Here is a 14,192-nt window from a genome sequence, read left to right on the forward strand (position 1 = left end):
AGGGGCAGAGGTAAAGGGAATGAATCTCATGTAGAATCCCTGCTGAGCCCAACTCGGGGCTCTATATCATGACCCTCAGATCACAACCTGTGCCAAAATCAATAATTGGACATTTAACTGACTGAGCCACCCAGACGCCTCCATCTATTATAATTTCTGTGGAACCTTTCTTTTTTCCTTTATTTTTTTTATTTTAATGTTTTTTTATTATATTATGTTAGTCACCATACAGTACATCCCTGGTTTCTGATGTAAAGTTCGATGATGCATTAGTTGCATATAACACCCAGTGCACCATGCAATACGTGCCCTCCTTACTACCCATCACCAGTCTATCCCATTCTACCACCCCCCTACCCTCTGAAGCCCTCAGTTTGTTTTTCATAGTCCATAGTCTCTCATGCTTCATTCCCCCTTCTGATTACCCCCCTTCTTTATCCCTTTCTTCCCCTACCGATCTTCCTAGTTCTTATGTTCCATAGATGAGAGAAATCATATAATTGTCTTTCTCTGCTTGACTTATTTCACTTAGCATTATCTCCTCCAGTGCCGTCCATGTTGCAGCAAATGTTGAGAATTCGTTCTTTCTGATAGCTGAGTAATATTCCATTGTATATATGGACCACAGCTTCTTAATCCAGTCATCTGTTGAAGGGCATCTCGGCTCCTTCCATGATTTGGCTATTGTGGACAATGCAGCTATGAACATTGGGGTGCATATGGCCCTTCTCTTTACTACGTCTGTATCTTTGGGGTAAACACCCAGTAGTGCAATGGCTGGGTCATAGGGTAGTTCAATTTTTAACTTTTTAAGGGACCTCCACACTGTTTTCCAGAGTGGCTGTACCAACTTGCATTCCCACCAACAATGTAGGAGGGATCCCCTTTCTCCACATCCTCTCCAACAATTGTTGTTTCTTGCCTTGTCTATCTTTGCCATTCTAACTGGCGTAAGGTGGTATCTCAGTGTGGTTTTGATTTGAATTTCCCTGATGGCTAATGATTTTGAACATTTTTTCATGTGTCTGTTAGCCATTTGTATGTCTTCATTGGAAAAGTGTCTGTTCATATCTTCTGCCCATTTTATGATTTGTTTATTTGTTTCTCGTGTATTGAGTTTGAGAAGTTCTTTGTAGGATCTTGGATACCAGTCTTTTATCTGTAGCATCATTTGCAAATATATTCTCCCATTCGTGGGCTGCCTCTTAGTTTTTTTGACTGTTTCCTTGGCTGTGCAAGAAGCTCTTTATCCTGATAAAGTCCCATAAGTTCATTTTATCTTTTATTTCTCTTGCCTTTGGCGATGTGTCGTGAAAAAGGTTGCTCTGGCCGATGTCATAGAAGTTGTTGCCTATGTTCTCCTCTAGAATTTTGATGGATTCCTGTCTCACATTGAGGTCTTTCATCCATTTGGAGTTTATTTTTGTGTATGGTGTGAGAGAGTGGTCAAGTTTCATTCTTTTGCATGTAGCTGTCCAATTTTCCCAGCACCATTTATTGAAGAGACTGTCTTTTTTCCACCGGATGTTTTTTCCTGCTTTATCAAAGATTAGTTGCCCAAAGAGCCGAGGGTCCATTTCTGGGTTCTCTATTCTGTTCCATTGGTCGATGTGTCTGTTTTTGTGCCAGTACCATGCTGTCTTTGTGATCACAGCTTTGTAGTACAGCTCGAAATCCGGCATTGTGATGCCCCCAGCTTTGTTTTTCCTTTTCAACAGTTCCTTGGAGATTCGGGGCCTTTTCTGGTTCCATACAAATTTAAGGACTATTTGTTCCAGTTCTTTGAAAAATGTCCTCGGTATTTTGATCGGGATAGCATTGAAAGTGTAGATTGCTCTGGGTAGCATGGACATTTTAACTATGTTAATTCTACCGATCCATGAGCATGGAATATTTTTCCATCTTTTTATGTCTTCCTCAATATCTTTCAAAAGTGATCTATAGTTTCTAGCATATAGGTCCTTTACGTCTCTGGTTAAGTTAATTCCAAGGTAACGTATGGTTTTTGGTGTTATTGTAAATGGGATGGATTCCCTAATTTCTCTTTCTTCAGTCTCGTTATTCGTGTATAGAAATGCAACTGATTTCTGGGCATTGATTTTGTATCCTGCCACCTTACTGAATTGTTCTATAACTTCTAATAGTTTGGGAGTGGATTCCTTTGGGTTTTCCATATAGAGTATCATGTCATCTGCGAAGAGAGACAGTTTGACTTCTTCTTTGCCGATTTGGATACCTTTGATCCCTTTTTGTTGTCTGATTGCTGTTGCAAGGACTTCTAGTACTATGTTGAATAATAGTGGCGACAGTGGGCATCCTTGTCGTGTTCCTGATCTTAAGGGAAAGGCTTCCAGCTTTTCCCCATTGAGAATGATATTCACTGTAGGCTTTTCATAGATGGTTTTTATGAGACTGGGAAGTGTACCCTCTATTCCTACGCTCTGAAGGGTTTTAATCAGGAAAGGATGCTGTATTTTGTTAAATGCTTTAAGTAAGCTGTATGCCCAACATGGGGCTTGACCTCATGACCCCAAGATCAAGAGTCACATGCTCTACCAGCTGAGCCAGCCAGGTGCTCCTATGGGCGTCATCGTTTTTTAACTTCTGTCCTTGTCTTCTGGTGTTTTTTTAAGGGTAGTTAACATTACAGTGATAACGTCAATCTAGGATCCAAGCTAGAAAACGATAAAGTACAGGCTATATTCATTATTAGAAGCAGAAAAAATAGTTTTGTGCAATTAAGATTGTCAGTATTTTCCTGCTGTAAGAATTTCATGTTCTGTATAAAGAAAGATTTAGACTTGACTGTTTATTTTGTAGACTGATAGGGTGTATGGAAGAGTGTTTTCCTACTGATTTTTCTGTGCCATTTTGACTGTCTTTTGCATTTAGGAAAATAATGTTTAATGACTTTCAAAGGCAGACATCAACATTTTAATTCTGTAAAATACCTAATTTTGTTGTTAATAGACTTTTTGCAATGTCTTTGGTGAACATTATGCTCCTGCTTTAAAATGTGAAGCAAATGTAGAAGAGAGAGAGAGTTCTGGTGTGCACACTTCTGAACATCAAGAGCTAGAATTGCAAGATTATAGATACGAAGTTCAAGGTAATAAAATCTGACCACATTATTTTTTTAAGTCACTTAATGATAAACTTTTACTTTTAATCATGATTCAGTCACTTAATATCTTTTTGGATTCATGAAATATATTTAATACAGATTTTTATTTTTGTAATGCAATAATTGTGATATAAAGAAAACCAAAGATGTCTACAAGTTTCCTTGTCTCTTTATCCTTTATTCCTCTTCTCCCATGTTTTTCCTTGTTCTTAATTCTTTCCTTAATTTTATACCATAGATAAAACCTTTGAAAGTTATTGTATTTATTAAATACATTTATGTCAATGGTTTTTTTTTTTAAAGAATAAGAAGACCTACATTGTCTTTCTTAATAAGAATCCTATATTAATTTATTTTTACAAACTGTAATGTCAGTTAATATTTTGGTATTTTTTTCGGAGGTAAAGTGTTTTCTACCCAATCCATTTATATGAGTAATGAACAAAATATACAAATTAATGAATATCAAAAGAAATTAGCATATTTTAATATGAAATCATCAAGTTGTCTTTGTAGCAGGTCTTTTACATTAATGAGATTGAAATTTTTGGTAACTTAAATATGTGAATTGTATTCTACCAGGCAATTTTCTAAAGTTATTAATAGATAAATAATACTTACTGAAAGAAGCGGACTTTTACTGTAAAATGAAATTACTATAATTGTTTATTTATCATCTAGACTTGCAAGAAAATATGCAAACTCTTCTCAACAAAGTAACAGAAGAATACAACAAACTCTTGGTACTTCATACACGTTTAAGTAAGGTCTGTGAAACAGAAAGTGTATTATGTTTTCATTTATTGTATCATGTGCTGTTTTGTAAGCTTCTTCATCAACCAAGAATTTCTAAAAAAAGTGAACATGGTAAAGATGAGGGAAAAGTGACATATTTATAATTTCAGTGCGCTAAAGGAATTTCTGCAAGTTGAATACTTATTTACCCCTTTAGGGAGTTTTGGAAATCCTGATAAAGTAAAATAAATATAAAATGTCAGATTGTAAACTTGGTGAAACAGTTGTATTTAATTTTACATTTAACAGTTTTAAAGTAGTGGTTCTGTCTGTTTTAGAGAAAAATGGAATTAGTGTAGTTGTTTAGAACATAGCTAACATGTTATATATGTTTAATTTCTTTCAAGTAGTTGTAGAAATGTGTACATGTAAAACTCACTGAGAGTATAGATGGCATAGTATAATTTATTAACTGTATCGGGAAGATAAAAAGCATATATTGGCAAAGGTAAATGTTGTAATCTTCATGTCGTAGACAAAAAAATTCAGAAGGATCTCTATGTCTTTATTTACGATACTTTGATGTCATTATATTAATTGGGTGGATTTAAAAGATTTAACTGATAGGGAGTGGAAGTTCTGTTGGTGATGAGGGATGCTCCAGCTGAAATTCTTGTTTGTCTTCTTCTTTCTCTTCCCCTCCCTTTCTCACCTTCTGTCTTCCCCTATGTCTCCTTCCCCCTTTCCCTCGTTCCTTTTCTCTTTCTGTGCAGTTAAGCAAACTTTGTATCTTGCCTTTTCTAAAACTTGTAAACCTACCCTAGTATCTTACAGATAACTTTATAGGAGGGCAGGTGGATAGATAAAAATCCTTCTTTAACTCTACATTTCCCTACAATATTTACTTTTCTATTTCCCTTCATAGCCAAAATGTTGAGCCCTATTCTGAATCATCATACCATTTCCTTACCAGTAGTTTTAGTAGTTTGGATTTTTTGTTTTTCTGCTGCCCTCATCCTGCTTCCAGGGACCCTTCTCTACTCATACTTGGGTTTCTGAGGGCTGCTAAGAAAATTAGATGTGGATGTGGTTTGGTGGACACTACATAATCATGGTCTGAGATAAGCTGGACCCTCTGCACCACTTAACAGTTCTTTTATGAGGTGATTTATTCTCTCATAGTCCCTTCAGTAGATATTCCCCAACTTCACAACTTTTCCTCAAGTCATATATTCCACTTCTACTCTCCTTTTTTCTTTGCAGTTGGCTTTGTCGCTTATTTCTCTGCAAGTATCAGAGCTATCAGTTATCTCAGCCTGCTGCCTCTAGACCATATGTATTTCTTTAAATCTGTGAATACCCTAATTTATTTTCCTTCTGTCTGAGAAGATGCTACTCCTTTTCATAACCAAGGTTATTTTATTTCCTGTGCTTTTGTTAGTATCCCCTTCTGCCTCCTCTAAGATTGATAACCTGTCCCTTCCCTCTCTTCTGTGATTTCAGCTCCTTTGTCTCTGTTTTTCTCTGTTTCTGTCCTTTCCCCTTACACATTCCTCACATCTCTCCTATTTAGAACATAACCCGTCCTCAATCCTGCATCTTCTTTGTGGTCTCTTGTCACTTTCTTTAAAAGAAAGAATAAACTACAGCCGGAACTTCCCATCTCCTCTCTCTCTTCTACCCATTGTAAGCAAGCTCTTGACTTATACTTCACTATGCTTTCTTTGGCAAAAGTCAGTGATGACTTATTTCTTTTTCCCCCAAGTTTTTATTTAAATTCAAGTTAGTTAGCAGCAGTGAATTCTTGTGAGATTTCCTTTCTGTTTTCTTACTTCCTTGTTTTCTTTCTTTTAAAAATGTTGCTTTTCCTATGGCAGTACACGGTTGAAGCTATTAAATAGTGTAGGAGGGCTTATAGTAAGTAATCCACAGTGACGGATTTGTGAGTGAGTGAGTGATTTGTCATTTTGCCTATTTCCTTTTAGGACAGTGAGTGGGGAACAGTTTGCTTTGATGAGACCACACCTCCCTTCCCCAGTGCCAAAATGTGGGAGGCTTAATCTGGAACACAAACACCCACACTAACTTCTTTAGTTCTCCCCAGAAAAAAAAAAGTGAAAAAGTGAATTTCACCTTTTAACCTAGTAAGGTAGCTACAACCACAGAGGTATCCCAGAAGTTGGTTGGGATCACACTGGCACTATAATACGTCACTGTCTAACCCATTAGCTTCACCTTCTAATCCTGTTTTAGCCATACTGAAATACTTAGAGTGTCCCAATGCACCCTGATCTTTCACACCCCCCGGCTCTATCGCATGTTGTTTTTTCTGCCGAACACTGCGCATCTGCCTCCAGTCTGCTTGGTGTGTTCTAGTTGGTTCAGATACTACTTCCTTTGTGTCCTCTTTACCTAGCTTTCTAGACTTCGGCTTTTCTTCCTCCATTTCCTTAGCATCTGTATAAGCCTTTGCTTATTGCACCTACCTTTTTCTGTTATTTTAAATATTCCATGACCCCCATCTTTTTTCCCTGTTCCCATAGCTTCTTGTACAAATATGCATTTATTACTTTTCTTGTTATTGTAGTTATTTGTTTACTCTTTTCCTAGATTTTAAACCTTTCAGAATGAGGGAATCTTCTCTTTATTTTTATTTCCTCTTAGCATGGTGCTTGGTTGAGCAAATGGTAAAGGCTTAATAAATGTTTGCTGAATGAATTAAGTGAAGGAATAGAAAGGTTAGGCTCGAAAGTGAAGAATTTACCTGATGGGCTTTATTTTCTTCGGAAAGTAAGAGGCAAGGTCCTCTGTTCAAATGTACTCAGGGGTTTAGGCATGGGGTAGAGGACTTGATAAGAGTAGTAACCAACTGAAATAGCCTTCATCAGAAATAGCTTTTATCCTGTTGCTCACCTGCTTTTTGTGATATCTTTTGTTCATCTAGTATAGCAAGTCCAGACTCTTTCCCCTTGCTTTTAAAGTGCTTTGTAGTCTAGAACTTTCTTATTTATCTAGCGATCTTCCCCCATCCTTATCCAAATTAAACCCCTCTCAACAAGATCATTGTCTTCAGTAGTTATAGGATAGGCCATTCTTTCACAAATGCTTACTCTTTTTCATTATAGCCTTTCCCAATCATTGCCCAAAATGATTGAGGCCCACGTCAAGTTTGACCTACTCCATAATTACATAGTCAGTCTTTTCTGTTATTGCCCTTAAAGTCAATCATAGTTGAGTGCTTCTCTAATTGGTTTTTTTTTTTTTTTAAGAGAGGAGCGAGGGATGATGGCAGGGGCGGGGGGCGCAGAGGGAGAGAGAGAGACTCCCAAGCAGGCTCCACACCCAGTGAGTAGCCTGACGTGGGGCTCAATCTCGTTATCCTGAGATCATGACCTGAGCTGAAAGTAAGAGTCGGACACTTAACCAACTGAGCCACCCAGGTGCCTCTCTAGTTGTTTTTCTTCCCCCACTAGTTGATAAATTCTGTGAGGGCAGATATACCTTTTTTTTCTTTTTTTTTTTTAACTGATTTTTGTCTTACTTTCCCTTGTCGCAGTGCTAGTCATGTAATAGATTAATATTAAGTATTTGATAAATAACTAAATTAATACACGTATGCATCTGACAAATTGCTGACTAATTTTAATAGTAAGGAAACAACTTCAGATGTATCTGTTTTCATTATTTTCCTTACTTTTGTGCAAAGAACAGCATACCAGTTGTCAGTTACCTGGAGGTACATAGGTTATATCCAGAGATTCATAAAGTTATAGTATCAAGTATTGATAAACATAAAATTTTCTGTGTATGAGTTGAAATTCCAAAGACCAAGTCATGTTATAAATATTATATGAGCTTTATACCAAAATTCTGTGCAATTTCTCTTTTTTATATTGAAATGGACTTCTTTCTGGGTATGACCGAACAATATACTTACTAATACAGCCGCAGTGCAGTGAAGGGAATGTGAATCACTGTCAGAAGAAAGCAAAAAATAAGTTGGAAGGGAAAATATTTGTATCAGTGTTACCATTCTGTGATTTTGAATAAAAACATTTTCAGTGTAAAGCTGCTTTAATACAGTTTTCAAAATGCTGAATCATGTATTTATGTCACTCCTTCTCTATTATTTTCAATAGATTCAGGGACAGCAGACAGATGATGTGAAACTTGAGTTTGCAGAAGGAAACCTACCAAAAGAGGAAACAGAGTTTTTATCAGCCTCTCAGATGACCAATTTGCAAGACATTGGTAAATTTTGATTATATACCACATTGTAGTGTTTTTATACCAAATATTTGGTTATTTGATTTTTACTTTAAAATGTGAAACAACCTAGTGGTCTTTGGCATTTCATTATAATCGCTCTGGTCTCAGTTTTCTCATTCTCAAAGTGGAAGGTTTGCAGTATTCCTCTCTTTGATCCCTTCTCACTTGTTCTGTGATTCTCAGTTGTTTTCAATTTAAAGACATCATATTGGTAGAGTTAGGGGTACTACAAATATGAAGATAGAAGAAGTGATCTTGAATTGCACTATTCATTTTTTTGTGTTTCATCAGTCAGAAAGTCTAAATTGAAACTTATTACTACTAAAACATTATTTTTTCAAAGAAGAATGAATAATCTCTATACACACAAAAAAGTAAGAAATTTGTGTTGAAATGTATATTTTCTTCTCTTCCTATAACTTAGATGTCAGTCATAAAAGCAAGTTATCTACTCTGCAAGATTCTGAAAAAATTAAACAGCTTGAAGGACAAGTTCAGGAATTAGAAAACCTCATATCCTCTTTGCAGCAACAATTGAAAGAAACTGAAGAAAACTATGGGACAGAGATCCATTGTTTGCAGGAAAGGCTTCAAGCTGTCAGTGTGCCCACAGTTCAGCCAAGGTACCGTCCATTTTCAGTTTCATTCAGCAGTATTTATAGCTTGGTAACAATCATAGCATAATTGTTTTTTGGTTGCTTGAAAGAGATGGGATGCTGCATTATCAAGAAATAAGAACAGGAGATAATTCTCTGAAATGTCTGAAGTAAATGTTGTTATAAACCAAAGACATTGTATTATAGAGATTTTACTTAAACCTTTATTTTATAAAGATGCTGGTTGTTATTAATCCGCTGGATTAAATCAGAGAGTGTGCATGTAGTTGTTATTTATCGTATGCCTGGTCTTTGCTACTTTGATGTGGGGCATACCCAAGAAATTAAGATATGATCATTCCAGTCATGGCTGGACTTTCTCCATCTAGTTGTCTAATACTCAGATTCACTATGTCCAAAATAGACCTCTGGATCTTCCCCTGGAAATTCGCTCCTTCTGCAGTCATCTCCATCTGAGGTGATTCTTCTTTCTCTCCTACTTCACTTCCAGTCTATCAAGAAATCCTGTTATCTCTGCCTCCAAAATACATCTAAACTGGACCACTTCTCACTAGCCCCCTGACATCATCATCTCTCACTGGGGTTACTTCAACAACTTACCTCCCTGTTTCTACCCTCTTTCCTAAATTCTGTTCTTAACACATTTCCACAGCTTTGCTTTTAAAATTTAAAAATTTGCTTTTAAAATTGAAGACTGATCATGTTAGTCCAGTGCTCTTCTGTCCTAACAAGGCCTTACTCAGTCCTACATGATGGTTCCTTGTTACCACTTGGACTTTATCTCCTACAGACTTTCCTGTCTCTATTCTAACACCACACATTCTCCTTGAGATCCTCAGACCATCGGTACGCTCCTGCTTTATTGTTTCTTCTACCTAGAATGCTCTTTCTCCAGATATTTACATGCCCAACATGCTCACCTCCTTTGAGTCTTTTTGCAGTATCATGTTCTCATGTGGCCTATCCTGATCACCCTATTTAAATTAAAATTGTTCTTTAGAACTCTGTACACTAATTTCCTGCTTCATTTTTTTTCTGTATTACTTAATATTGTCTGTTTTATATATGTAAAGCTGTGTATGTATAAAATTAAAAATCAAGTCTATATGTATTTATAGGGGACTTTATTTGTTTTATTTTATTGTCTGCCTTTTATGCAAGATTTCAGGCTTTGCAGTGGTGGGAATTTTTGTCCATCTGAGTTGTTGATGTATCCCAAACCTTGTAATAATTCCCTCTGCGTGGTAGGTGCTCAATAAATATTTGTTAAATGAAAGAACAGCTCATAACTTAGGGAGTATGCTTTAATATTTAAACTACGCCTATAAAATGCTCAGAGATTTAATCTAACTTTGGCTGGCTCTGCTGTTCTGGGACTGATATCTTCATAGGCACTTATTAATGGAACCTCAAGCCAAAAATATTTTCTCTTCTTTGAGACAAAATACTGAATGTCCACACCTCTTTGGAAGCAGTCTGTTTCCCCTCTTTTATTCAGAGCCTGTATGTAGGCTTTGGAATTATTCACCCAAGCTTGGCACAGCCTTACAAAGCTTTCATCTTATTTGAGATCAGTGACTCTTAAACTTAGCCATGCATCGGAAACACCAGGTTTTTGAATACTTAAAATTAGATTACTGGATTATACTTTTGGAGAGTCAGATTTAATAGCTTTGAGATGGACCCTGGGTATTTGTATTTGTAACAAGATAATTGTGATGCAGATAGTTTATGGATTGACATTTAGAAACTACTACTTTGGCTTTTCTGATATGAAAGAAAATAAGTAGAGGAAGTCTCTAATAATCAGCTACAGTGTTTCAAGTAGCCTTCCTTTAATTAGTGATGCTTTCTCTCTAAAGCATGAAGAAAGGGAAGTTTTCTGGAAATGGAGACTTATTTTGCAATTATTGCATTTGAGCTTTTGCCAGCTCACCATCCTCTCTCAGAGTTTCTGTAATACTCAGTGGAAGTGTGTTGACAGTACCTTTCAACTAAGACCATTAGTTTTCTCCCACCCCCTCCAAAAAGAGGTTTACTGACCCATGTTCATTCCTACTAATAGTGATGAGTCAAAGTTATTTCTTGTAAATGTCATCACATTTTTGGATACAATTATGATACTTTTTGAATAAAGAGTATGTGAATAAAGAGTATGCTGTTCTTCTAAAACAGATTTGAACTAGTTTTAAAAAATAATTAACATATTTGGAGCTGGTATACTAGAGCCTCTTGGAATGACTATTGGCTTAAGAGTCAGATCTGCATTTGACACCTGATTTAACCTTTTACTGGCTATATGATCTTGGGAAGATTATATGAACATATCTAAATAATATTAGTGACAATAAAAGTACCATTAAGATTGTGGGGATTAAATGAAATAGTGACTGGAACAAGCCTTGGCTAGAAGCCATGGAGGAAGCTTTAGATCTATATAAAGTGGCCTTTTCCCTGAAGGGACTTCAGTCTAATCATTGAAATAGTACTTACTACAAAAGAACAATTTTTAAGAAGTAGTAGGTTGAGGAATATAACATGGTGATAGAACCAAAGTGCTGGAGTTTAAACCTATGTCTGTGTGGCATCGTTCACTGCACATTTTTGTAATAATTGCCTGTTGGAGTGGTTCCAGGGGAAATGGAAATGAAGAGATGGATATCAGATATTGGAATAGAAGAAATGTTGAGAACAAAGTGAAGGGGAAAAGCAAAGATGACCCTTTGTTGTTTGAGCTAGAGAATATGGAGAATAATGGTATATTAATATGAATAGAGAAGTAAGGACAGTGGGTAGTAGGACATTAATTATAAGAGGGGAGCAGTGAGTTTGGTTTTAGCCAGTTTATTTTTTGAATTTGGGATAAACACTTTCAAATGCTATAAAGCTAGAAAATGGAGTCATTGTGGACTAAGTACCATTTTTTATTAGAGTTTGGGTCAGGAGCGTTTTCCAAGCTATGAAAAAAAGAATCAAAACATGGAACCAAGGATCAGAAGACTGTGTGCAAGAAGCAGTGAGGAAGCAGACAAAACTGTGAGACAGAAGATCCAGCAAAGGGCAAAGAAGAAACAAAAGGGAAATTAGTTTTTACCATCATTTAACATGAACCTAGAACACGAATAGGCAGTTCACAGTAGAAGAAATCTGAATGGCCAATAGAAGTTGAAGGATATATCATCTCAAAAATAAAAGCATGCATGTTCTAACAAAGTTTTAAAACTCTTAAAACTCCGTGTTGCTGAAGTTTTAAGTAAATACCTAAATGATACTGTTAGGGGAGTAAAATTAATGTAACTTTTTGGAATATGGCATTATGTCAAAATTTTAAAAACTAAGCCTAACAGTTATTTCTAAGATTTACCATACAGAAAATCCACAAACGTGTGCAGGATATATTTATGAGGATTTATATTGTAGCATTATTTGTAATAGTGAACATTTGAAAACAAATGTCTGTCAATAGGAGGTTAGTTATGTAAGTTTTGAAGTGGGTTGATGATAACTTGTATCTGGCCAATTTGGGACAGAACGAAAGGATAGGAGAAAGAAAGGTGGAGCTGGGCAAGAGGAGGGTGGAATAAAGAAGGCAGCATGGGTGCACATGAAAAGAGAAGTGAGAAATTAGCCAGAAAAAAATTATAAGTTGCCCCTTTATTCTTTTTCCCATGGTTGCTAAATATTAATCTTGTTTTTATGACCCAAGTTAAACATAAGAAAAATTTTTTTACAAAATAATGCTTGTAAAATAATACAGAATAAAGACATGAATACCAAAAACTAAATGAATAGATTAAAAACAAAAAAATATGAAAGTGACTGTATAAATTAAGAATCTTCCTTTTCCGGCCTCTGCACCCCAGTTCCGCTAGAGGTAATCATTGTTACTTTTGACTTGTATTCATCCAGATTTTTTTCTGTGTATGTGTGTATAAATAATTTTTTTAATAAAAATGAGATTTTACAGACCTTTACTCAGTAATATCATAGACAACTTTTTAAAAATGTCTGTACCTGTAAATAGCTCTATATCATATATTTGTAACACATTTATAAAATGACATAAAATTAAAAGGTGATCTGTTGAAATATTCTCTCATTCAATTTTGTTACTTTAGTTTTAAATGGAGAAATTAGTAAAAAATACGATTTAAGTCACAATACCTGTAACTCCTGATCTGTCATGGTTGTTGCCCCTGCCCTAATACACATTTTATGCCTGCTGTAAGTTTGAACTAACAGTAAAATTCACAACTCTAATTCCTTCACTCTTTCATTTATGTTTAGTTTCTCCATTGATCCAGTGGTGATTACTGAATCTGATGTCCGGAAAACAGTATATCCTGGAAGTTGTCTAAACCAGAACATGGATGGTACAGTAGAGGTATTATGTCTTTAAACTGTTGTGTGCACTGATTTTATTTTTCTTACTCTCATTTTTATCCAATTAATAGTTGCTGAGAGGTAAGCATAATAAGAGGATAATACCTTATATAAAAGACCCAGAAGAGTATATAAATAAAGAAATTTAATGTATTTTCATAGTATAGGACTAACACAGAGTTAAAATTCAGAGGTTTTTTTTTCCCCCCCTAAATATGTTCTAGTTTAAAATTTGTCTTGTTTTGTATGACATTAGCTGTGTAAAATTAGTTTCAGTGCCCTTGCCAACAACTTTTCTTGCCACCGTAGGAAGTTGAGCCAGACCACCTCTAGAATAGTGTTTAGGAATCCTCAGAATTCCTGAAAGATTCTATGGCTGGGACAATAGATGAGGCTTCCTTCAGCACAGGCCATCTGATATATAAAAGCCCCTCATCTTTTACAGTATAGGCCAGCTGGCTAAACCACATTCTGCCTGTCCTCAATATTGTCCTCAATATACTCCCAATTCGTGGCCACTTTTCTGAAACTTAGAACTGCAAAACCCTGATCGTAATTCAGTAGATTTTTAATTTTAACTCCTGTAGAATACAAAGATGATTGCTTTCTCTTGTTTTGGATGCAGAGGAGAGGTGTTGGCTACATATCTTGATTCTTGTATACTTATCCTTTATGGAGTATTCAGATAATTGGTGAACAGTGAAATGCTTTGATGCTGAGAATATGTTTACATTTTTAAAAACTTTATGGTTTTTTCTAGTTATAAAGGTGATTTGTATTTATAGAAAATTGGATAGTATTAGTAAATATTAAGAGGAAGATAAAAATTTGCTTATAAAAAAATTTGCTTATAATTTCATAAGCAAAGATAGCCACTGTTAACATTCTTAAAATTAGATAATTATATTTAAGAAGTGTCTTTATTGCACCATAGAACTATATTAGTAATTAAAATATGTAAATGTATTTCTCACTTAGCATCATTAAGTTCAGTGTAGTAAGTACATTTTTTCTAAGTACATTATTTAATAATACACTAGAATTATTCACCATAATTATTGTTT

The 14,192-nt window shown here is 35.4% G+C and overlaps 1 protein-coding gene across 4 annotated transcripts in view; it reads left to right on the plus strand.

Moving 5' to 3' along the window:
- The window catches only part of AKAP9 (A-kinase anchoring protein 9), a 188,307-nt gene that overhangs the window by 88,867 nt on the left and 85,248 nt on the right, over nt 1-14,192 (plus strand). For all 4 annotated transcript variants that reach the window (XM_034667617.1, XM_034667627.1, XM_034667622.1 and 1 more), the window contains 5 exons: nt 2,971-3,109; nt 3,806-3,891; nt 7,999-8,110; nt 8,553-8,751; nt 13,033-13,129. In XM_034667617.1, coding sequence (XP_034523508.1) covers nt 2,971-3,109; nt 3,806-3,891; nt 7,999-8,110; nt 8,553-8,751; nt 13,033-13,129 — 633 coding nt within the window. The remainder of the gene's footprint in view (nt 1-2,970; nt 3,110-3,805; nt 3,892-7,998; nt 8,111-8,552; nt 8,752-13,032; nt 13,130-14,192) is intronic.

The sequence above is a fragment of the Ailuropoda melanoleuca genome, chromosome 1 (genome assembly GCF_002007445.2).
Source record: "Ailuropoda melanoleuca isolate Jingjing chromosome 1, ASM200744v2, whole genome shotgun sequence".
Lineage (NCBI taxonomy): Eukaryota > Metazoa > Chordata > Mammalia > Carnivora > Ursidae > Ailuropoda > Ailuropoda melanoleuca.